Source organism: Alosa pseudoharengus, unplaced genomic scaffold (genome assembly GCF_046254945.1).
Source record: "Alosa pseudoharengus isolate Yale_2024_CS ecotype anadromous, Long Island Sound unplaced genomic scaffold, YU_APseudo_1.1 YU_APseudo_1.1_scf_29, whole genome shotgun sequence".
Classification (NCBI taxonomy): domain Eukaryota; kingdom Metazoa; phylum Chordata; class Actinopteri; order Clupeiformes; family Clupeidae; genus Alosa; species Alosa pseudoharengus.
Genome location: NW_027468715.1, coordinates 104,783 through 130,982, shown reverse-complemented (window position 1 = coordinate 130,982; position 26,200 = coordinate 104,783). Strand labels below are relative to the sequence as shown.

At 43.0% G+C, this 26,200-nt stretch overlaps 1 protein-coding gene across 1 annotated transcript in view; it reads right to left on the bottom strand.

Moving 5' to 3' along the window:
* Positions 1-5,929: 5,929 nt before the first annotated feature.
* The window catches only part of agmo (alkylglycerol monooxygenase), a gene marked incomplete at its 5' end in the record, with an annotated part of 124,832 nt that continues 104,561 nt past the window's right edge, over positions 5,930-26,200 (bottom strand). The window contains 4 exons of the mRNA XM_076262447.1: positions 5,930-5,944; positions 13,466-13,600; positions 19,062-19,141; positions 19,410-19,475. Coding sequence (XP_076118562.1) covers positions 5,930-5,944; positions 13,466-13,600; positions 19,062-19,141; positions 19,410-19,475 — 296 coding nt within the window. The remainder of the gene's footprint in view (positions 5,945-13,465; positions 13,601-19,061; positions 19,142-19,409; positions 19,476-26,200) is intronic.

Genomic DNA, 26,200 nt, shown 5'->3' with positions numbered 1-26,200 from the left:
AATGAGCTATTCAAGTGAGGCTGACAAAGAAGACTCAGGTAACACAGAAATTATTGACTGAAATCTTATCAACCACCAGGAATCTGGAATATTGATGAATCTTCCAATATGAAAGAAGTCTGTTATGTGCTTGGAGCACTAAGAGAACAGGTGGCTGCAACCTTCTGGGTAGTTATGCACCACTGGATGATGTTGGATCAGATATTAGCCAAAGAAAGTGGAGTGTGTGTCAACATAGGAGTATATTGCAGTATTGTTATTCCCATAACATAGCTATGGCAAAACTAATAATGATAGAAAGATAGTTTAAGGGGGCATTAGGAGGATTAGAAATATGGCTAGCACAAATAGTTGTAGGAATAGGTTTGCTTGTATTTGTGCTTGTTTTCTCTTTGTTTCTTCCTTGTTTGAGATCCATAGTGCTTAAAACAGTGGCTGGGAGAAATGGATCACAAATGCCACTGCTGTTGATGAATGAAGAGAAAATGGCAACCCAAGTGGAAGGAGATGCTAGTGCCAGGACAGATGACAAGGAAATGGAAACATGACAGTGATGCCAGTGATGCCAGAACTGAGGCACCTCATAGAGGATTGGAGAAAGGAGGAACATTAGGATACAGTATGCTGGTTGGAAGCAAAACCAGCTCTTTCATTGATGAAGTGGGATTGGGTGTGGACTCCACTCCGTCCAACAGCCAAGCCACCAATGTTCTCAGAGCATATGAGATGGAGTACGGAACTAAGACAATGGCATTTGTTTTTGTGAATTGCAACATTCGTAACATACTTCACACTTGAAGCGCAGCATCCAACATTTGCTAATACATCTGCGATTGCATTTACACTCTGCCATCTCCAAGGAACAAAGAATGGACTAAAAACTGTGTGTAATGAGAATTAATTATTAATAGTTTGGTGTTACTTTGTTTTCAGAGAAGAGGGTCATTATAGCATGTAACCTATCTTCATGTAGAAGCTTAGAATATTATAGGACTAGCCCTATCTGAAAACACCCATCAGGAATTCTTATGTGATCTGTTTGCTCATTTGATGAATTTATGGGGATGGAAAAGCATATGTGTAGTTGAAGGAAAGTTTCTCCTCTTGCTTGTTGTAAACAAGTGTTGCTGTAATAACAGGACAGTAGAAGAGTTTCCCTTATGAAGGTTTTTTTCCTCTAAAAACAATGAAAAAAAGAGGTTTTCCCTTAAGGGTTTTCGCTTCCACCGAGAGGATTTGAAACTTGCCATTCTATTTGATAATAACACTACACTATTGGATTTGATTTAAGTGAGGGTTGGTTCAAGGGTGTAATAACAGTACTAATATAAGAGTTTGATGTTTATCAGTGGTATTGGGGACAATTGCTTAATCTTATAGTTGCTGCTGTGGTAACTGGTTTGCCTAGTTGACTGTTTGTAGTGTGTCTCAGCTTAGCAGCTGTATTTTCTTGATAGTAGGGGATGTGTTAAAATAGTGATACATGTTTGATCTTGCTGCATAAGTGAGCACTTCATGCTCAAAGGGGGGATATGTCGTGGCCTTTATTGAAATATATCCTTTAGTTTATATATATTTTATGTAGTATCTTTATTCTGTGTAATATCATTGCTTTGTGAAACTGAATTCTGTAGTATATGTTCAGTGTGGGAAAGGAAGACTGGTTTAAGTGAAAGAGCAGGCCTGGCAGAAAATGGCATAGATAAGGTTTGGTGCCAGGAAATGTAAGCAAAACCTAAAGAATGGCACAACCTAAAGAATGTATGAATGACAGGATGAGAGGGCAAAGGTGCTGCCATTTCGTGGTCTGGGCATGGCTGAATCGCGCAGGTTCAACACAAGGTTACATTGGTGCCGTGACCCGGATTGGGAGTGAGGTTTAGGGGGGTGAGTGTAACGGATCAAGTTTCAAGTTTTATTGTGGCTTATACTTAGCAATATAGCGAAATTCTTGTGACACAGTTGCAGTAGTGCAAGGAGGGGTAAATAAACACAGGGAGGCATAAATAAAGGGAGTTGAAGTAGGACTGTACAGTACCACACATAGACAAACTATTCATACATGCACACACACACACACAAACTATACTTATATGCAAAGCATAAATAAAACTTCATGGGCATGGGACATGTACATTTAGGATTCTGACAGCTTGTGGGAAAAAAACTGTCTCTGAATCGTGTGGTGTGGGTGGTAATGCTCCAGTAGCACTTGCCAGAGGGAAGCAGAGAGAAGAGGGAGTGAGCTGGATGGCTGGCATCCTTGATGATGGGCTCAGCCCTCCTCTGACAGCATGTGGAGTAGATCATTTGAAGCTGAGGGAGGTCAGCCCCAATGATTTTGGATGCAGTCCTGACAGTCCTTGACAACACTTTGAGATTGTGAGCAGGCAAGTTCCACAGCCACACTGTGATGCATCCGATTTTCAAAGTTTTTTTTATATTTTTAAAGTATATATTTTTTGAGCTTATTATGCCTTCAATCAGATAGGATAGTGGAGAAAGACAGGAAGTGAGTGGTAGAGAGGGCGGATATCGAACCCGGGTCGCCAGCGTATGGTGCAGGTGCCCCAGCCAGTCGCGCCATTGCCAGGGCTCAAAGGTTTCAGAGTTAACGCAAGTCTACGCCCATTACAATGAAAGGGATGGACACATTTTCCAATGGGCTACTTGCATCGGCTTTGTTACGCATTTCCGTTTTGAAATAGTGCTGCCTGAACGCTTCCAGTACACTTTGTTTACATAGTTACGGTCACAGTGGTAGTCGGAGTTCCAATCCCATTCATTCATTAATTGAAACGTTTTTAATCATTATTATCATTTAATCGAAATTTAACGGCGTCCTAAGTTTCCATAGTTTACCAACCCAGCCTGATCTGCGGCGGTTTGCAGGATCCGATGAGGATAAGGTTTTACGCTAGGTATGCAAATTGCAATAGCCCAAAGGCCTCCCTTACACCATACGATTGTCCAGCGATTTCAATATGAGTATAGGCTATCGTTTGAGTTCCTGTTGATATCTAGTGCACTATGGAAAATAACTTAAAGAATAATTCCGGTATTTAGCACTTTGAATCCCTTTTCTGGTTTGCTTTAGATGAACTAAAGTGGTGGACACCGCAAATTTTGACAATGGGTCCTGTCTCGACTTTCTGGCTCATTTTGAATAGCCTTTGACTGTTTCAGAGTGGCTGGCTATGGGCATGCACAAACATGTCCTTAAAACAACCCTTAACGTTCGTTTTCGAAACTGTGCAACTCACCAAGTGGTTAGTGGTGTCCGTGTTATTTGCTATTGTGGAACTATTTTTGCAGATATCTCACAACCGCGTATAAACTTCCGCTCAATATTTGAGTCTGAAGCATAGACGGTAAAACAAGGTCTCGTGGAAAGACTGCAACCAAATGTAAACAGACCCCCTTTCCGTTTCCGGTAGCGCAGTAGTATCGAGTAATGAGTCTTCCAACAGAAATCAATGGGATTACACAAAATGCCAAATAAAACACGACAAACTGTATTTCGCTACGCTACTTGTTTTGGAACATCAACGAACATTGCTTACCACTCGATGAGTTGCACAGTTTTAAAAACGAACGTTAAGGGTTGTTTTAAGGACATGTTTGTGCATGCCCATAGCCTGCTGTAATATTCAGATCACGCCAGTAGACTGAATAAGTGGTAATGTTTACTATAAGCTCGCACGCACTGCTTACATCATTACGTTACTATAAGCGCCAACCGGATGTACGTTTCGGGGCGTGAGTTCAGATGGTTCCCCAGCAATAAAGCAACATAACGCGAAGCTCCGTTTGATTATTTGTAATATGCAAGTATAGGCTACGCTACACATAAATATCACACTGGCGACGAGGATCTAAGAACGAGAGTACACCGACGTTTCCCCAGAGAGCGGAAAATTGCGTGCGGAAGAAAGTTCGGAGTGAAAGAGATTAACCAGCTAGTTAAAGTAAGTGAGCTAGTTAGGTCTAGCCGTTAGCATCTAGCCGGCGAAAGAGTGCACGACATATATGACACAGTCGCGGCAGAAGAAGACAAGTATGCAGATGTGAAAACAAAACTCAATTAATACTTCTCGCCCAAAAGAATGTCCAATACGAGGTTTACATCTTCAGGAAAGCTGCACAATAGCCCCACATAGAATCTAGATGCGTATAATACCAGACTTTGCATGCTGGCAAAGCCCTGCGAGTTTGGTGATGTGGACAATGAAATAAAGTCACAGATCATCCAAAGCTGCACGTCCTCCAGGGTGCGCAAATACGGTTTGAGGGAGGCAATTAAGACATTAAAAGAACTCCTTGAATACGGCAGAACTCTTGAACTGTCTGAACTACAGTCAAAGGGAAGCGAGGAAGGTTCCAATCTCACTGCCGCAGTCAATCAAGAGCATAGACAATCCCAGGAGAAGGCAAAAATGTGCTCAGTGCAGAAACTGTGGGGGTGAGTGGCCACACAAAAATGAATGCCCTGCAAGAGGCAAACACAGGCTTTACGCATGTGGGAAGCAGAACCACTTTGCAAGACAGTGTAGGTCAAAACCACAACAGACAGAGCAGCAAACAGAGACACGGACATACAAGAAAGGCTATAGACTCAAAGTCAATCAGGTAGAAACACAAAGTGAACCAGCTCAGCGGGAGTCATCCTCAAGCAGTGAGGAATCTTATGCGTACACTGTTAAAAGCAATAGTGACACTAAGCAGCCGAGAAAGTTGAAGCTGAGCTACGGAAACTCGAAGCCGAGGACATCATTTAGGAAGTGTCAGGCCCAACACCCTGGGTCTTGCCCATCGTAACGCCACCAAAGCCCAAAGATCCAGAGGTGCGCATATGTGTTGACATGCGCCAGGCAAACACAGCCATCCAAAGAGAGCGTCACCTGACTCCTACTATGGATGACGTCATTCATGAACTGAATGGAGCGACTGTATTCTCGAAGCTGGATCTGACGTCGGGATACCACCAGCTGGAATTACATCCCAGCAGCAGGTACATTACCACATTCACAACGCACCTGGGTCTGATGAGGTATAAGCGCCTCAACTTTGGCATCTCTTGGGGGCAGCCGTGGCCCACTGGTTAGCACTCTGGACTTGTAACCGGAGGGTTGCCGGTTCGAGCCCCGACCAGTGGGCCGCGGCTGATGTACCCTTGAGCAAGGCACCTAACCCCTCACTGCTTCCCGAGCACCGCCGTTGAAGCAGGCAGCTCACTGCGCCGGGATTAGTGTGTGCTTCACCTCACTGTGTGTTCACTGTGTGCTGTTTGTGTTTCACTAATTCACCGATTGGGTTAAATGCAGAGACCAAATTTCCCTCACGGGATCAAAAAAGTATATATATACTATACTATACTATACTATACTATCTCCTCAGCTGCAGAGGTGTTTCAAAACGCCATCCATCATACACTTCAGGGCATCGCCGGGGTGAAGAACCTCAGCGATGACATCATCGTCTACGGGGCAACACAGGCTGATCACGACAAGAGCCTGACAGCTGTGTTCCAGCGACTCAAAGAACGTGGCCTCACACTGAGCCGAAAGAAGTGTGAGTTCAATAAGACTCGGCTAGAGTTCTTCGGATTCATACTCCGATGGTGGCGTCTCAGCTGATCCGAAAAAGGTCGACGGCATACGCCAAGCCGACAAGCCCAAGGATGTAGAAGTCTGAGAAGTCAGAGGTGAGAAGTCTCTTAGGCATGGCGAACTACTGCTCACGCTTCATCCCTGACTTTGCTACAGTCAAAGAGCCCCTGAGAAAGCTCACGAGGAAGAACACTCCCTGGCAGTGGGGTGGGACGCAGCGCTGAGCATGCTTAGAGAGAGTCTCACCAGCGAGACCACGATGGCATACTTCGACCCGAACAGGGAAACAAGAGCTCATCGTCAATGCTAGTCCGGTAGGACTAGGGGCAATACTGCTGCAAAAGGACAAAGAAAAAAAACACATCATCGCGTAGGCAAGCCGAGCGCTCAGCGATGTATAAGTATATTCTTTTGATCCCGTGAGGGAAATTTGGTCTCTGCATTTATCCCAATCCGTGAATTAGTGAAACACACTCAGCACACAATGTACACACAGTGAGGTGAAGCACACACTAATCCCGGCGCAGTGAGCTGCCTGCTACAACAGCGGCGCTTGGGGAGCTGTGAGGGGTTAGGTGCCTTGCTCAAGGGCACTTCAGCCATACAGTGGGCATTGCTTTCAAATGACCACTTCAGTCGCGCATTACGAGGCGTAAAGCTGTGTGAAGCTTTAGTACCACTTTCAGCCACTGTGCGTCGCTCTGCCACTGTACATCGCTCTGCCTGCCGCCCCTTCTGAAAAAGCAGGAGACTTGCCGAGAGTAATCCCAGCCTACGAATTCAATAACAAAAAAATCATGCATAATTAAACATTACCTCGATTTAGGCTACCTGGGTATGGCTTAAGGCTTGACTACACGGTGGTAACGAAAATCGAAATCGAAATTTGCTGTCTACATTATTGTCAGTGTTGGGGGTAACGCAACTCAAAACAGTGATGTGATAATTGAGCCAGTAGAGAAATAACTGTTCAGAATTAATCTGTAGCCTTGGGTAGGCTTCTGCAGAAAACAATGTTGTTGCCGATTTAATACTATCTGGCGATGTTTTTAACAGGCTACGCAATAGAGGCTTAGACAACTATGACCCACGTTTTGGTTTCGTAAATTAATTTCCCCTACTTCTTGACTGCAATGTAGTCAATTGACTGCTTGACATGTCATTTTTATTTTTCTGTACAATAAACAAATACATCTGCTTTATGCCGCAGAATTACATTCATATTTGGCTGACTTCTGCAGACGCGCAAAGGAACACTGCCAGGCCATCCTTAAAACTATTTTCGTTTGCCGTAACTCGACCGACCCTGTCAATTTAGAACCGACCCAAATATTTATTTTTTTCCCCTTTTAGTCCGACCGACTTGCCAGTTGTAAACTTGCGTTAAGACCGACCGATTTTTTTTTACTCTAAAAAACCAATACAAATAAAATACTATTTATTTTAGTAGGCAGTATTGTGAATATAAATTGAATATTGTGAATATAAATTGCCTGTGAATAAATGTGAATATTGTGAATATAAATTGCCTACATACAAACGTAGGCTCTCTTAAATAAAACCCTGTAGCGTCATCTCTACACCATTGGTTTACCCATGTCACGCTATGGCCTATACGCTTCGTTTCATTCACACGAACATCTCGACTCAACGCTTATTACTTGGCACGAAGCTCTGGAAGAACTGTGCCCAGATCTTTTCCCATTCTTTCTCCCCTCTAGTCTAACGGTGACCGTGTTGAAGAATTGAAATTGGTTGTGGTCTATTCAGTATTTCTCAAAATATGGGCTTAACCCAGATTCGAACTCTTGGACAGGGGACTGATAACTGCTGTATAACGGCGGCTGTCATCAGCCGGCCTTAACGCACTTCGCCACAGAATTGACGGCGTGGGTGAATAGGGATAAATAACAATAGAGTACACAACTGTTTCACCAGCACATTTAAATTACTTTATTTAAATATGCACTTTAAAACCGTGCATAACTGGAGGTACACCTGTTATCTGAGCAGTCTGTATGTCCTCATTTTGTGAATGCGAGGACGATATGAGTCTGTTGCATCTATAGATGTCCGAGTCACACATAATGTTTGAAAACCACTGGCTCGTAATCACAATAATTTAACACACGACAGTTGGATACTTTATCATGTTCCCATGCCTACATTTTGGTGAGTAGCATAGAGATCGTTAAAACAATAAAGTATGGCTCTCCGTTTGGGACATATTTTAAATAGGGTAGACTACCGTCGGAGATGCTGACTTGCAAAGGCCTCGGGATAACACGTTATCTCCACTATCATCAGTCAATGCCTCCTTGATCAAAGTGGGGAATGAAAGAAAAAGTTTGAGAACCACTGGCTTAACAAGTTACCTGCAGTCCAGAACACACAGAATATTGCAACAGAAAGTTGCCTTTATAATCAACTACTATTTGTTCCAACAGCATTCAAACAAAGCCTTTATAAAAGTGAAAAAAAAAAAAAAATCCATAAGAAGTAAAATAAAATACTGTTACTTTAGTAACTGTATCCCAAGCTCCCCTGTGACAGGCAGACGTGACACCGCTAAATTCTCAGCTTGTTTATACCCCACACTGAACGCGTAAAACCGCTAGGCCCATCACTGTGGGGTGCAGTAGCCTAGCCTACTCTCTGGGATTTAAGTCAAGCAATATAACCATACAAATGTTTCAAAATGAGTAATTTCGGCTTTGTCTGAACTGGCCAGTAGGCTACGTAAAAAATAAACAAGTAGGCCTATTCCCTATCCAATGATATTGGCAAATGTTTGTTTTCCAAAGTAAGAATTTCACTTCACCATGCACCTTCGACAATGAATAGTTCATTACACTTATGCTACTGTTGAACGTAGGCCTAACTGGTATCATTACAAACATTATTCTGTGTCCTAAAAACTGGCATTTTATGGCATTGTGTCATGTAAGGTCATTGCAAAATCTAGAGAAATGTGTGAGGTGGTCAGCGGGGGACAATTGAGACACACATTGGATTGTGTTATTACTTGAACATTCCACACTATCCACAGCTGTGGTATCGGGGGCAGGAGGATTACTGTTAGCGCAGGCTTTATATAAAATTCTTCAACAGAAGGCCTGCCTCGAATGCAGGCTTGCCAAAAATAAAGGCCTGTGGTTTGCGCAGCCTGCAGTAAATAGGTTAAATAACAGACCCGCCACAATGTGCGGTATGATGATTTTTTACGAGCAAGATGTTTTTGGTGTCCTGCATGTTCTTAAATAACAATGATCATCAGTAGCCTAATATTCGACCATTATTTTGTGTAAATGGGCTATGCATTGGGTTAGACACCAGGGGCCATATTCACAAAGCCTTTTATCTTACCACTAGGAGTAGGCTACTCCTAAATAGCAATAAAAGATTTTAGCTATAGGAGTTTCTCTTATTAAGTTATTCACAAAGCCTTTCAGACCTACTCTTAGTAAGGGAAAATGACAACTCCTGAACAGATTCTGGAGCTGAGCGCTCTAGAATCTTTGACTAACAGTCTAAGAGTGAGTGAGTCTTCGTTGCTATGGATGACGTTATTACTCATGCACAAGCTTGACTGAAGTGACCACCTTGATTTGCTGATGATTGTAACGCGGGAATGATTCCAAACACCTCCCTTACGATGAGTGGCAGGTGACAGGTCTGAGAATGCGTGTGCTACACAAGGACGGAAGATGATGAATAACTGAATACAAAGGCCTAGCCTAAATGAATCAAGAGTAAGGCAAAACAAATAGCCTAGTAGCCTAATGAAACATACGGATTGATGTAGTATCTTTGTAACATTATTACATTAATCTGTTACTATGCCTATGCCTACGTTTGCAAAAGAGAACATTTTCATTTGATTCACAATAATGTTACATTTAATTTACATGTTGACAATGAGTAGCCTAGTTTTGGTTGTTGTTGGTGGCGTTATTGCATGTTAGTAATGCCTACAATGCAAAATTGCTTCCTCACGATTGGAAGCTCCTGTAGCCGCATAGGATTTCAAAACAGGCGAAATGCCACAAAACCGGTTTGTGAATAGGTCTGTGAGTTAGGAGTCCTCTCGACTTCTATTAAGCTGTCACAGCTGGTGGGAAGGTGTGATTTGTTGGGGGCAGGGCCGGATTAACTGGGCACAAATGTCTGATGGCCCCCCCTGCCCCCCAGTCAACGTGAATCGGGTGGTCAGTTAATAGGCCTATATCGTGAAGATTTTTCTTTCCATCTAAGGCACGAGCGCATCTGTGAGGCCAAGCCTCACGAAGTAGCCCGTTTGTTTACAACTAACATTACATTTAATTAAACTGCTTATAGGCTATCCCGAAATAGTTTTCAACATTTTGAATATTAGTGTCGGGTGAATTAGGAAATGTTCTCAAAGTAGCCTTATGGCTGAAAGCTGCTTGGGATCCCCCCCTGTCAAGCAATATAGCCATACAAACGCGCGCACTCATTGTTTCAAAAGGAGTTATTTCGGCTTTGTCAGAACTGAGCTGTGGACGACACGGCACGGCATGCCCGATTGAAAATAAATGAACGCAACGCAACACAACACAGACCCCGCTTCTCTCGCATCAGTCACTGACATGAACGAAACACAGAACCCGCTTCTCTCACGGCAGTCACTGACAGTAGCCTAGAATAAATGCATGGGGAAAAAAAACTTCGTACAACAAAGACATCGTAAAACACTGGAAGTTAATATTTTGTCACTATAACATACATCTGTCCTTTGTCAAATGTGTTATGTTCCAAGTAGCCTAGTGTGTAATTCTGCTTCATAAAGTTGAACAAATACATTTGCTTATTTCACAGAAAAATATAAATAGCCAGTTAGGGTCTACAGTGCAGAGTTGGTAAGTTATAGGCCAACTTGGAGTGAACATACAAACAGGGGAAATTATTTTTCTAGTAGCTGAGTAGCCTCAGGTGCGCACGTAGACATAAGGCCGAACATGCAAGCGCCAATGAATCGTGCTCTCACGACAATCACACCTTTAAACTTAAATAGGTTAACATCACTCTAAGTTCGCCTTCAAGCAAGGAAAACGATCATTTGAAGACATCTGTTTCGTTGGAAGGGAAAGAGGTAGCAACAGGGCAACACAGAGACAGGCCCGATGGCAGGGCTGTTGAGAGTATTAAAATATGGGATATTCTACGGGAAAACATTAAAACGGCAAGACAGCGGGGGGAAGTTAAAATACGTGAGAAACACAGAAAAAGTTGGCATGCATTGTTTCGGTCCCCGTGCACAGGGATTATTTGTCATATTATTAATCACATATGATTATTTGTGAAATTGTGCAAACAGGCGCAACACATTTGAAAAGGAAGGACTGGTAGCATGCAAGCTCACGGGAAAGATTGATTTAAGAGCGTTATCACAGTGTGTGGCATGTGGTGCAAAGCAGCGTGGGCGGAAGACAGCGACAATTGGCAGGGGAGGGTCATGTCTTTTTTTAACAATTCTGTCGGAGGGTCATTGAACAATTTCTAGCAGGCAAGGGAGGGTCATGCAACTTTTTCCGGTGGCCCCTTCAATAAATAACGAACAGTCCCTAGATTGCTGCTGGGCTACATGTCTTGGTTCATGTCTGCTAACAACTCATTGCCGTCAAACGCGTAGCCTATCTCGCTGTTGCATCCATTACAAACAAACATGCAATGTCTGGGATTGGGAAGAGCACTAAATGCTCTACTAAATAAGCACAAAGTCAAACCTTTAAATGAAAAACACTCTTTAATAATCAAAAAAATAAACCGCTAATGAAGTAAACTTGTGACCATCAAAAATCGTTTATCGCCTGTAACTCCGTGATAACAGGACATAACAGGAAGGCATTTGGCTGAGCACGGAGGTTAATATGCTCTATATTTTGTCCAAATGATGTCTGTCTATCATCGTTGCACTTGGAGAAAACCAGAATGTTTAATTTGTCCTGCGTTTCTTCTACGGCTGCAAACGGGATTCACTCGCAGTTAACCAAATATTTCTTTATTAGGGCAGGGCAGGCATATTTTTGGCTATTAAATTATTTCTAAACCAGTCTGCTAAAGTCTGTAGTGAAGTCTGTGTAGGATTTTCCAGGCTCCATTTCTTTTTACGAGACACCCTGCTCACTTGAGCCATCTACCAGTTGTTTGGGTTTGGGGTGTGCAGCGTCTCACTGGAAAAATACAAATTAAAGTCGCGTGATACCGCGTGATCCCATGCGCGGACCGCGAGTGAAGCTGGCCAAGTCGAAGCACTGCCCACTGTACCTTCTGGTCGGGGTTCGGTAACAAGTCTGAAGTGCTAACCAGTAGGCCACGGCTGCCCCCAATGTGGAGAGGCGCTACTCACAAACAGAGCATGAAGCACTGAAGCAAAAAAATATATAGTATTTATTGGTAACCAGCAAGAAGTGCAATTTGTTAATCACTGTCATTCTCTCCTGCACAAACAAAAATGTGTTACGAAAGTAGCAGTGCGTAATTCTGCTTCATAAAGTTGAACAAATACAGGTTATTTCATATAAATAGCAGTTTATGGTCTACAGTGTAGAATTGGTAAGTTATGGTAGGCCAACTTGGAGTGGATATACAAACAGGGGAAATTCTTTGTCTAGCCTACTCGTAGCTGAGTAGCCTTATGGTAGGCAGGTGCGCACGTAGACATACGGCCAAACACTGCAAGCCCCAATGAATCGTGCTCTCACGACAACCATGCCGTTAACTTAAATAGGTTAACATCACTCTAAGTTCGCATTCAAGCAAGCAAAACGATGATTTGAAGACATCTGTTTTGCTGGAAGAGCAAGGGGGTTACAACAGGACAACAAAGAGACAGGCCAGATGGCAGGACTACGGGAAAATATTAAAACGGCAAGACAGCGGGGGAAAAGTTAAAATGTGGTCATGTGTTGAATTTGTTATTACCCAGTGTGCTTTGTTGAATGGTCTCAATGTTTTATTGTTTTATTTCATGTGAATACTATTTACTAGAGGAGTAACTTATTTCAAGTAGGCTAATGCAGTTATGCAGGAAGTGTGCATTTAGCTTCCATGCTTATTGTGTTTCCACAACAATGTTAGTGAGTAAATCTACTGAAATGGCCACCATCTTGGTGGAGTGTGATGTGTAAGATCAGAAAGCAGAGGTTGATTTTAGAACGTTAGGCTATGACCGTGTCTTTTCATAGTGCAAAGGAGCACGGGTGGAAGACATTGACAATTGACCGGGGAGGGTCATGTCTTTTTTGGAAATTCTGTTGGAGGGTTATTGAAAAATGTCTTGCAGTCAAGGCAAGGGTCATGCAACTTTTGACTGAACACTCAAAATCCCTCCGGTGGCCCCTTTTATAAATAACGAACAGTCCTTTAACTTCCTAAACATGTTATGACTCATTTCTACCTGAATTTCACAGTGCCGGGCAAAAGTTCTTTTTTTTTTTGTCAAACACAATTCAGATGTCCATATGCAACTATTCAGCAATACAGCAAAACTATAACTTTGAACACTCTATGAACTTTTCCCATTGTTTATAAATGGGGCAGCCTCTTCCCACAGCATAGGGTTTTAAATATGTTTAAACCTTTGTGTAAACACTAATGCTTTTAAGCATCCCCTGTAACTTGCCACTGCTGTTATGTTGATGCCCAGAAAAAAAAGATGTATGTAAGCTATTAAAGGGCTTGTCTATTTGTGCATTTCTTTTACGTGAAAAAATGCCAATTAATATTAATAATCATCAGGAACATTTTCTCATTATTGATACAGGAAAATGGCATTAATGCCAAAACTATTAAATAGGATATGACTAAGAGCAGGCTTGAAATGAAATTCTAACCTTAGGCACCTTAAGACGATCTCCTAGTCTTGGCAGTCCAGGTCTCCAACTTGGTCCATTGAACATAACAGACAGTTTATATTTGATCCCCTGAGCTTTCCGGATTTTCCCCCATAGATACTGATAGTAATGAAACTTAAAGAAATGAAAAATACAATACAGACATACAGTCAATAGTCAATACAAAGTAACCTTTATCGTTTCTCCTAATCAATTTGTAGTCATCAGCACTGTAATTACATTGTAGGCTAGGCTCAGATGCAGATTTTATAGTTGTATAATTCTAGAGTGACTGTAGAATTATACATTAAATCAACCAATATTTAAAAAACATTCATCATTTATACTTAATATTCATTCATTAATGTGATGGCAATAGCCAGAAACAGGTTGCATATTTGAGCTCAACAGCCAATCAAAGCCTCCCCTCCCTGCTTAATAGTGAGGAAATGTGAAAAACTACTCCTTAAGTGGTTTCGTTCCTATCAGAGAGCATGTAAAATTCAATATGTCAGGTTTTCAAAAAAAGGAGATATGTTATTGTTAATTTTATGTTAATATATATTATTGTTTTACAAATTTAGAAATGGCTTCTCTCGTTTCATAAACATAGGCCTATTATAATTCCAGACATGTGGCCATATATATATATATATATACAGGGTGTGATTTGTAGGGGGGGATGGTGAGGATTTCCCCACCTCTGGTTTTCCTATCCCTACCTCTGCTGAATTCTTTTTTATCGTCAGGGGGTACAACATTTATCCCCCTCTGCCCCTCATATTGATTAATGCTACTTCATATAAGTAAAGCGCTGCAACGTGAGAACAGTCTAGTAGGCTAGCCTACATAATAATATGACATCAGAAACGCACCGTCACCGTCAGCACTGATGCTGCTGACACAGTGGCTGCATGATAACTTAATTTGGCCTTGATCGTGCAGGACATTTCAGAATGTCAAGTGTGTAATCCATCATAAATGGCTAGGTTCAATGGAAAAGTTAGCTGGACAAATGAAAGAAAACGAGAAGGATTCAGTGAAGCATATTAATGTTTTAGACCTTCAAATTTAGAAAACTGATGCAACTGAGATGGAGGACAACTGCACGTAGAGTAGAACGTAGGCCTATTTTCCGAAGGAACTTACATTAAATGAGGAGATATTTGCTGAATGTCACAAAAAAAAGTGTTACAGAAATTGCTTGGCATCGCTTATTCAATGGCTCTCTACCGAAACACCTGTAGTTTGCGGAGGACGAACGAGAAAGCACTCGTTTGATAAATCAGCCAGTAGTAGACAAATAACTTTTAGAAATAATCTGTACTGCAAAAACGAATGCTGGTGGGTATTTAAACTATCTAGCGGGTGTTTTAACAGCTGCAAGAAATAGAAGCTTCATGGTCTTTATGTTCTGGTTCGTAAATTATTTTCATAAAACTTCAAGTTGCCCTATAACTTTACTCTCCAAACTCTTCATTGCACTGTAGGCAATTAACTGACAGTATGATAGGCTATTTATTTTCTGTAGGCTACAATAAACACATTTATTTTTTCAACTTTTGCAATATTACGCACTTGGCTACTGAACGCAAATCAGCAGGAGAGAGAATGCACGTAGCCTACGCAGCGTGTAGCGCAATGTGTAGGCTATTTGGTTACCAACTAACACTGTTAGCCAATTCATTAACTTAAGGCTTCAGTGCCATCATATACAACGTTTTTTTACACAACAAATACAGAAAGGATGGAGGCAGCAAAAGTAGAGAAGTCATTTCAGATGGGGCAAGAACAAGGTGAATTTGTATGCTTGTCAAAACGTAGTCCTACCCTGCATTAGAGGAGCTGATCATCATACCAAGCACACTCGCTGTTTAAAGTCATACACCACGGTAAACTAAAACTAAAATGTTACAAAGGTGGCAAAAATAATATAGGGTATTATTAGCCATGACATTACTAGGCTATGAGTCGTTTGTTCATTTTTTTTTTTTGGGGGGGGGGGGGATTTGGTTTTTACACAAATCACACCCTGTTTATATACGCATTGTACTTTAGAACATATGTCAACAGTGCCGCCATATTGCTGAGGGCAACAATCGAGCAGTAAATCACTGGAGGTCAATGGAGAAACAGATGTCTCTGAAACAGACATTGCGGGCTGTATGGCCTTCTGGATGTATGGGGATGGCCTTGTACATGCAAAACCGGATGTTTGTGTTTTTTATTGTTGTATTTGGTAGTCTTACAAAACCAAAACAGAAAAAGTTGGGACGCTGTGTAAAATGCAAATAAAAACAGAATGTCATAATATACAAGTCTTGTAAACCCATATTTAGCAGCAAAAAGGACATAGACAACATGTCAAATGTTGAAAATGAAAATTTGGACTATTTCATGGAAAGTATATGTTAATTTTGAATTTGATGCCAGCAACATGTTTCAAAAAAAGTTGGGACAGGAGAATGTTTACCACTGTGCTGCTTTACCTCTTCATTTAACACAATTCTGTAAATGTTTAGGATTTGAGGAGACCATTTGCTACAGTTTTGATAATAAAATGTTGTCCCATTACTCCCCGATAGGATTTCAGTTGCAGCTGTATGGGGTATTCTTAGTCATGCTTTCCATTCCATTATGCACCTAATTTGACAAATCTGGATTGCAGACAGGTCATCTTAGCACCTGGACTCTTCCTCTATGGAGAAATACTATTTAAATATGTGCATAATTCATTTTGCCATTGTTTTCCAATATTCAAGGTCGTCCCTGGAAAAGACATTGCCTGGATGGCAGTATATGTTGCTCAAAACCTGTATACATCATTCAGAATTGATCGTGTTTTGCCAAATGCGCAAGATGCCCATGCTGTAATGCTCCTCCACACCGTCATAGATGTTGGGTTTCGAACTGAGCACTAAAACAAGTTGGATAGGTTGGATACTTGGATAGGCCCTCCCCTCTTTAGCCCAGATTTCAACCTCTCCCTCAGCCAGAGCACTGTTCCTACCTGCTTCAAGACCACAACCATTGTTCCTCTCCCCAAGAAAAGCCCACCCACCTGTCTGAATGATTATAGGCCAATAGCACTCACTTCAATCATCACAAAGTGTTTTGAGATAGTGGTGATGGCCCACATTCAGAGCAGCATACCAGACACACTGGACCCCCTGCAATACGCATACCGGTCCAACAGATCCACCTCAGACGCCATCACTGCTGCACTCCACTATTCCCTCTCCCACCTGGAAAACAAAGACTCCTACGTCAGGATATTCTTTGTTGACTACAGCTCGGCCTTCAACACGGCCATCTCCCACAAACTCACCCACAAACTGCTCACACTTGGCCTGAACCCCACCCTATGTGACTGGCTCCTAGACTTTTTGACTGGCAGGCCTCAGTCTGTCAGGATTGGCAATAAGACCTCAGCCAGCATCATCACCAACACTGGCACCCCACAGGGATGTGTCCTCAGCCCCATCCTCTACACCCTGTTGTCCCATGACTGCGTCGCCTCCCTCAAGGACAACATCATCCTGAAGTTCGCGGATGACACTGCAGTGATCGGTCGCATCATTGGGGGCGATGAAGTGGCCTACAGGAGAAAGGTGGCCGGTCTAGTGACATGGTGTGAGGACAACAACCTCTCCCTTAACACAGACAAGACAAAGGAGATGATTGTGGACATGAGGAAGTAGAGGAGACCTCATCAACCACTGTTTATCCGGAAGCTTGAAGTGGAGAGGGTGAGCAGTTTCAAATACCTGGGTGTTCACATCAGTGAAGACCTCACCTGGACACTGAACACCTCACAGCTGGTGAAAGAAGGCCCAACAACAGCTGTATTTCCTGAGGAGGCTGGTGAAGTTTGGCATGTCGCCCAAGATCCTCTAACCTGACTCTCGCGAGATGAATTTCGTTCCGCCTAGCTCCACTCACATCCATCTGGGATCACTTCCGTTGAGAGTGATTTCGGCACCAGATTTTATGGTAGAGCCAATCAGGACGCAGGGCGGGAGTTTCATAGATGTGACGTAGCCTAGAAGCGACTGTGAGACTGTTCTCAGCGTCATGGGTTGTCTTTGATGTGAGTGGTTGAAGTAGCATGTCAATAGATGATGGACAAGTGGCTTATCCAATCATATGCAAGGATTTTTTAATAAGGCCCAGCCTTCTGAAACACCACTCCAATGGATCGATCCCAGATGAATGAGTGGAGCTAGGCGGAACGAAATTCATCTGGCGAGAGTCAGGTTAAAGATCCTCAGCAACTTCTACAGCTGCGTTGTTGAGAGCACATACATCTACATCTGCCATCGCAGTGTCCACAGGAGAGCTGCCTCCATGCTCAAAGACCCCACCCACCCACAACATGAACTGTTCACACTTCTACCCTCAGGCTGGAGGTACAGAAGTGTGAAATGCAAGATTTAACAGATGTGTGAAAGACATTTGAAAGTGAATATGCCTACAGACTGCTTCAATTCAAGGAGAACCATGGAAGCCATTCATCTGATGGACTACAGGGCAACCCCACATTCTACCACTGGAGAATCCACCACTAGAACTGCTCTATGGTCGACGAATGAGAACAAAGCTTCAGGTGATAGACATGCCTGTGATTGATGAACAACGAAAGATAAAAGAATACACTGATGTCAAGAGACATGCCACAACAAGTCCACAAGTCCACCGACTTACATCCTGGTGACAAGGTATGTGTTAGGAAGCCATGGAGAGTAAAGAAAGGAGAATTGAAATTCTCTAAATCAAGGACTGTCGTAACAAAGAGACTGATCAACTACCTGACACTGAGTCTGATAGCCAGCCCAGGCCTGCCAGGATCAGAAATTTACCAGCTGGAACAAGGACTTTGTCATGGAGAGATGAACTGTTTTGACTAATGTGAATGTGTTTCACCCTTTGCAGACTGCGCTGAACATTCCATTTTTTCATACTCGATGGACTTATGCCACAAAAAGGCTTATTGTATGATTATGCTACACGACAGATATACAATTTACCCTCCATTATTATCAGGAGAAATAGCCCCTTTCAAATGGTATTAAATATAAGTAATACGTTTGAGGAGAACACATATATATTTTAAATATCTTCAAAATTCAACCCCAAAAATATCAGTTTGTCAAGATTAATCTCATTTTTGAGCAACGTGCCAAGGGGTGTGACAATTAAAGACCTAAGGAGGGGTCTGGCGCATTATCTAAAATTGCTATTGTACACTATACAAGTTGTTTATATGTTATGTTATTTTTAGGACCATGCTGGCAATACAATAAGTATGTTACTTTAGCATGTCATCCTTTGTATTACTGTTTTATCGTCTTTGATCCAGAAATAAATCAACCAATCAATCAATCAATTTTAAGAGCGCATTATCAACAGTGATATAGGCGGGTGGTTTAGGTTCCAAATTTGATGCTTATATTATAAAATGATCAATTATTATGAACATTCGAGCTTAACTGCCCCACTTTATGGAGAATCCCGTTCATTTTGCTCAGTGTTAGGAATGAAACCACTAAGGGGACAACACAAGTACTGGCTCTACTTTTAACCAACACATACTTACTTGGACTGACAGGATATCAAATGAACGTACAGGATATACAAGTCCATAGACAACTGGGTCATTCTCTTGAGCAAATGTTCCTAATAAAATTGAGTAGAGCTAATAAGATGTTACCTGTGAATGATACATTGAATACATGCATACTGACACACACACACATCTATATCTATATCAGCAGAATCATTGGGTGTACATCAAGTACATTTAAGTAAATTATTCTTGAAAATGTGTAAGAATCCAGCATTGTGTTGTAATTACAGCCAGAAAGGCCTAAATGAGGTTTATCTGACAATTTATCTGATGAGAGAAAGTTTGGCATGAATGTAGGAAATATAAACATGTATTTACCAAACATCCTGTCCCAAATGATAAGGACTCCACCGTAATTTTTGTCAATACAATATGGGTTTCGTCCTGCAAATGTTTTGAAAATAAAAATGGGAAATCAACAATAACAGTGACAAGCAGTACATTCATTTAACAGTAAATTTGTTAACCCTTCACTTTACAGTATTAAGTATTTATTATGACTGGTGCTGCAGCACATGCACAGCATAGTCATTTAAGTTTAACCTGTTTTTTCCCGGGTCAAATCTCTGTCCTTGAATAGAAACTGTGAGGGATGATGTGGATGCCACATTTCATGAGTTTTCACCCATGGGACCATTCATTTCAGCCTACCTGGCAAGGGCATGACCCCCCACACCACCATAATATAAAATCAAGACACCTGCAAGTTGATCTGATGAAACCTCTAGGAATGGTTGAGATAAGACCAGGGAAATAGCCAATCTGTCTTGCCAGATGGTGTCGCTATGCCAGACATGCATTTTGGATATGTGAATATCATTATTACTAATTAATTGAATTAATAATAAATAAACTGTGAATAAATAAACTGTTTCAGCCAAATCAGCCAATACTGTACATACACTATTCAACATCAGTAGGCCCTTTCTCACTGCCAAAATACCTGCGAATTTATGTACCAGAATCGTGGAACGGCTGTCCCTTTCACATAGACCGAGGGCGAAGTGTCTCGCCAAATTTACTACCAAGCACTCTAGACATTTTGCCGAGTCAATTAGTTCCGGCACCAGTGTAAAAGCGTTAAGGTGGGATGGGGGAATCTGGGTGGGCGTTTTGATGACACTACAGATGTCCAACCCACCACAGGAGATTTAACATCTGACTGATCAAAAGCAGCAATAGCAGAGACTGTAAGATATTCCAGTCAATGTACACGCTTAAACTTAGAGCCAAAATGCAATGTTTATTGTACTGCACATGCGTACATACAGCACTATGGGTAATGCATTAGGACAGAACATACTGTAGCAAATCAAACTCAATACATTACATCTCCCTTCTTACAAAGAAAAGCATGTACATAAAACATAACTCAGAAATACTGTTGTATCATTAATTATTCTGATTTCATGTCAAATGAACCTTGACATCCATTTTCTTTTTAGTTCACTGACTTAAGTAAACAGTAACAAAACATTCAATGCTTCAATACTTAAAACTTTAACTTTTGTTCACACTAACTTGGAAAGAGGTTACTAGCACTTCACTTCCATAGGTGTCTTTACCACACCTTGTCCCTCACTAACTTGTAACAACTCATAAAGTCAGTCTGTCGGGTGGCTTGACAGCTCTGCCCCGCCTAGTGATGTACAGTTCACCTGGCCGGGCCTGAGCATGGCTCAAGGGTTCTCTGGGAGGCGAGTGAGGCTGTTCAGCTGGAGTGGGGGATGTGCGAAGATCTTGACTGTTGTGACGGTACTCCTTGTTTCCACTGTCCACAACATAGGATCGTGGGGCACTGTGCTGTCTGACCACAACTTCCGGTGACCATGTGTGGCTACCAGGATAAGGTTGCATTCTTACCTCATCTCCAGGCTTGAGAGCAACTCGATGTTTGCCTGCTCTCTTGCGGTCATGGTAGAACTTTTGAATGTCCTTAGCTCACGTGCTGTAGGCAGCTTGTTGCGTGGCCTCCTTCCCATGAGCAGTTGAGCTGGTGAAAGGCCTACTGACTCAAGGGGAGTAGTCCTGTAATCTAGTAGTGTAAGATGCTTGTCTGGTGCCTTGTGCCAGAGCCTCTTCACTGTTTGCAAGGCACGCTCCGCTTCACCGTTTGAGTGTGGTGTGTGTGGGGAAGACGTGGCGTGTAGGATACTGTAACTCATGCAAAAGTGTTTAAACTCCTCTGAGGAGTACTGCGGGCCATTGTCGGTCCTCAATTTTGCTGGGATGCCGTGCCTGCCGAACTGCGCTTTCATTGTCTCTATGACAGTGCAACTGCGTGTGTCTCTCAGAACATCCACTTCAATGAACTTTGAGTAGTAGTCCACGAGCAGTATGTACTGTTTTCCTTCCAATTCAAAGAGGTCTGATGCTACTTCCTCAAAGGGAAGTTCAGGTGTTTCTGTTGGTTTGAGTGGTTGTTTAGGCAGTTTATTCTGAAAATCTGCACACAAACTGCAGTTTTTAACTACTTCTTCAATTTGAGCACTCATACCTGGCCAGTAGAGGGCCTCACACGCTCGCTGTTTGCTCTTTACTATCCCCAGGTGTGATTGGTGTATGAGCTTCAGCATGTGCTCACGCATGGTGGGGGGCACTACTATCCGCAGTCCTTTGAAGAGGAGTCCATCGGACAGTGCAAGCTGACTTCTTGAGTCCCAATATGGCTGTACCTGAACAGGCACCTCACGTCTGTGCTCTGGCCAACCACGCTGGATAACCTGTTGAAGACAACTGAGCTCTTCTTTTGTGTGTTCTTTTAGTTCTGCATACTTCTGATCACTGACGGAGACAAAGTTCTCCGATACACTCAAGGCCATCCATCTCTGGTGTGCTCTCGGATAGCTGTGCTCTGGACAGTGTCGGGGAGCTCCATGTCTTTTCCTCTTATGTACTTTACAGTGAGATCGTACCACTGCAAGCGAAGACGCATTGAGAAAGCAACGGGCTGGTCATCTTGCAGCAGGTAGTCCGCTGCTGCTGGCATCACATAATATTACTACCGGCTTTGCAGGATCAAAATACTTTAACACTGGGGATGTGTGCACAGCTCTTTTAGTTTTTCAAAGGCCTGTTGCTGCGTTGGCTGCCATGCGAACTTCACTTCTCTCTTGAGCAGCTGCCGCAGCGGCGCATCTACTTCACTGAGGTTGGGGATGCAACTGGTAAAGAGAGATAGCCTATAGGCAATGATTATTAGCAGTTATTGGGCTAATATTGGACGTTTGTAGCGTTGTCAAGCTATTTGCAAGCAACATATTACATTTCTTAAAATATTAGCCTTTTGTATCCGATTCATAGACTTTGCAGTATGCAAATATTAATAACAAAACTGAAGTTTGATCTGTGTAGGCCTATGCGGTAAAAATTGTAGCCTCTGAGCAGCAGATCAACCAGTCGACCACTGAAAATGATGAGCCCGAAATTAGTGATGAGGAGGCCATGACTACAGGGACAAGTAGAGAGGATAATTTAAAGTTATTTAATGTAAGAAAGAGCAAAATATTTATGCTACATGATGAACCTATATGCCTTGTTTGCTTAGAAGAGGGTGTAGTAAAGGAGTAGGCTAAATCACCAAACAACAATATAGCCTACCCATGCAAAAAACATGTAGCCTAAACATTAGCTCAATATGCCTCTTATATTGAAGAGGTTCATTAGGCTTACTGTGTTACTAATTCTTACTGTTTCTCTGTACAAGCCAATAAGGTAAAATTGTGTACCTGACAAGTTTCGGCTACCTTGCCTCTGTAGCCTTCATCAGAGGTGTCACGTGATGTTGGTGTGACGTCGTCTGAGCTGTGTTATATGGAGTTTTCCATCCCACCTGATGTGGTGGGATGGCCTTGTCCCCTGGGGTGCTCCAGGGGGGGGGGGGGGGCGCCTTCTGCTGTCTGGTGGTTTTTCATACAGCCGGGGGCGGCCCTGCAAGACTGTGTCCCAGGTGTGGGATAGCTGGTAGGCTCCTTCATCCCGGTTCACAGTCTTTGGGGCCCGCTTCCTGATTTCAACCGCCTCTTTGATCCATCGATGGAATTTGTTGCTTTCCGTTCTGATGACCTTGGCTTCGTCCCAGTTCATAAGATGGTTTTCCCTCATTGCGTAAACCAGCTTTGTCGCCTTGGTTAGTTATCTTCTGACATGCTAACTCTGTTGCTACGATGAATTCTTCGTATGGGATGTTTATTGGTGTTGTGGAAAAGTTAAGACCGCGAGACAACACACTGCTTTCCGTTACTGTTAGTTTGCGTTGTGAAAGATTACATACCCATTTCTTTCTTTTTTCCGTGTGTTCTTCCTCCTTTTTAGCTGAGGTTAGCTTCTCAAGTTTTCTGGTGTGACGGTATTTTGTTGTTTTTAATTCTTTCTCATGCTCACGTTGTAGATGTTCATTCATTATCCGTTCGGTTTCCGTGTCCAGGGGGAAACGTTGTTTAAATCCACTCCTTTTTTCGGCTAACTGCTCTTCGATGTTGTTTATCTTGTTGACCATGCAACGTATCCTTTCCTTCACCAAGGCATTCCGTGCTGTGATATGTGATATACGAGATCCCTTGCCTAACATGCAATAAAACGTATATAGGAGAGACAGGCCGGCAATTCAGCACACGAAAAAAGGAACACCAGAAAGAATGTGAAAAGGAAACATCTGGAATGCTCACCCGTGCAACAAGAATGAAAGCAACACAGGAGAATCTGAAATCTGCCATTTCAGACCACTGTAAGAGGGAAAACCATCTTATGAACTGGGACGAAGCCAAGGTCATCAGAACGGAAAGCAACAAATTCCATCGATGGATCAAAGAGGCGGTTGAAATCAGGAAGCGGGCCCCAAAGACTGTGAACCGGGATGAAGGAGCCTACCAGCTATCCCACACCTGGGACACAGTCTTGCAGGGCCGCCCCCGGCTGTATGAAAAACCACCAGACAGCAGAGGGCGCCCCCCCCCCCTCCCCCGGAGCACCCCAGGGGACAAGGCCATCCCACCACATCAGGTGGGATGGAAAACTCCATATAACACAGCTCAGACGACGTCACACCAACATCACGTGACACCTCTGATGAAGGCTACAGAGGCAAGGTAGCCGAAACTTGTCAGGTACACAATTTTACCTTATTGGCTTTGTGAGAAAGTGAATCTCACTTCTCACTGTTACGGGTTCCCCCATTGACTATGAACTGCGTTACCCGCGAGAGCGGGAGTGTTTGGACATTTGCACACGCACGCACATACACCCGCACGCTCCCTTATAAACATTGACTGCTTAAATAATGATGTATTTTTTGGAAGGTGTATGGACGGCTTATGAATACAGGGGGTGATGTGTTTAAAGGGAAGGCCGGCGCGGGGCTATGCGCCATTAACGCATTCGCGCTCATTGTGTTTGTTTGTAACGCGGTTAGTTCGCGATTTTATTCACAACACTCAAAACTCATTTGTCACTGCTTATAACTTCATACTTTACCACCTCCATGACATGTAGTGCGGTACCCACTATTTCATGTCCCATTTACTCCCTGTTTCTGTCTAAAATCCTGGTTAACTCATACATACGGTTACTCACACATTTCCTGGTTCGCGGTCCAGTTTGACTGTGCCTATGCGGATGCGCGCGCCGCTGTAGGGCCAGTATTTCTCCCCGTCCCAGGGCAGAGGGGGCAAAGCATTGTACACAGGGGTGTTTGGTTGGGAGTAATGTTTTGTATGTATATATGTGTTGTAAATAGGTGGTGTAAATGTGGTATAACATGGTTGATAGAATAAGAATAGTTTGTTTTCATGTAATGTTTATTTTGTATTTAGTTAATATATTATTTATGTCCTTAGCCTAAAAATAATACCCTAATGTTGGTATGGTCCAATTAGTCCTGAAGGGGCCAATTTAGACTAATACTTTGGCCTATTTAAGAGGGCCTCATTCTGCATTAGGGGGGGAGGGTGAGTACTAGCTTCATGTGAGGCTAGGTGCAATTGTATTTTGTTTGCTGTGCTACTGTTTGGAGCTAAAAGCATTGTGCTATTTTGATTTATTTTTTATTATTTTTCTTTCTTGAAATTATGAGTTAAGGATAAATAAAATTTGATTTGTTTTGGATACAATATTGAGCTCTGGTTTCCGTGATTTCCTCCTCCACCATCTAAAGCCAGTGAGCCTACACTTCCCCAATACTTGGGGTGACGCTCCGGTCCCTCACATTTGGTGGCAGTGGTGGGATTGTACGCTGACCGACACTGGCTAGTAGAGGAGGAAAACGGCACCAGTCCCGGCGGAAAATGTCATACCAGAGACTCGCCAAAGATGACCCGAAGGAGGTTGAGAAGGACACCGATGAACTCCCAGATGGCGATGCTGGGGCCCAAGCATTGGGCGGAGACCAGACCGAGGGGACTGACCTAGCGTCCTTGCGTCATCTTCTTGAGAAGTCTCTGCAGACCCATGAGAGGGAGGCGTTTAAACAGGAGCAGCGCTGGAGGAGCGTGCAGATACAGCTGAACCAGTTGAGGAATGAGGTGGACGCAGAGAGGAGGCAGCCGCCTATAGCTCCACCAGGACCTCAACCAGGAGCGCCAGTTCAGCCGGCAGCAACAGTACCAGCAGCGCCGGCGGTACCAGCACCTGCACCAGCAGCTCCAGTTCCGGCTCCGATTCCAGCTCCAACGGCGCCGGTGGCACCCGTGGATCCTGCAGGTCCTGCCACTCCAGCGGCCTGGGCCAGATCTGCCATTCCAAGGTTCAAGGAGGGGGACGACATCGAACAGTACCTCACCACGTTCGAGCGGTTGGCCACTGCTTACCGTTGGCCCAGAGAGGACTGGGCAGTGTTTCTGGTGCCCTACCTCACCGGGAAAGCCCGCAGCGCCAATGTGGCCATGGATATGTTGCTAGGTTACGGGGACGCTGGCGAGATACGCCGCTCCGTCTGGCATCATGTTTTTGTTTGTTTTTATGTAATGTTCGTAATTTTATGCAATGTCATGTTTATTTTTTGTATTGGTTTGTCTAGTTAAATGTTTTCCCTATTTATTTACGCTATTTTTGATAGTTTTCGTGTTGGTCCTTTTTACTTCTAAGTCAGCTGATGTCGTTGACATTTGTCCATT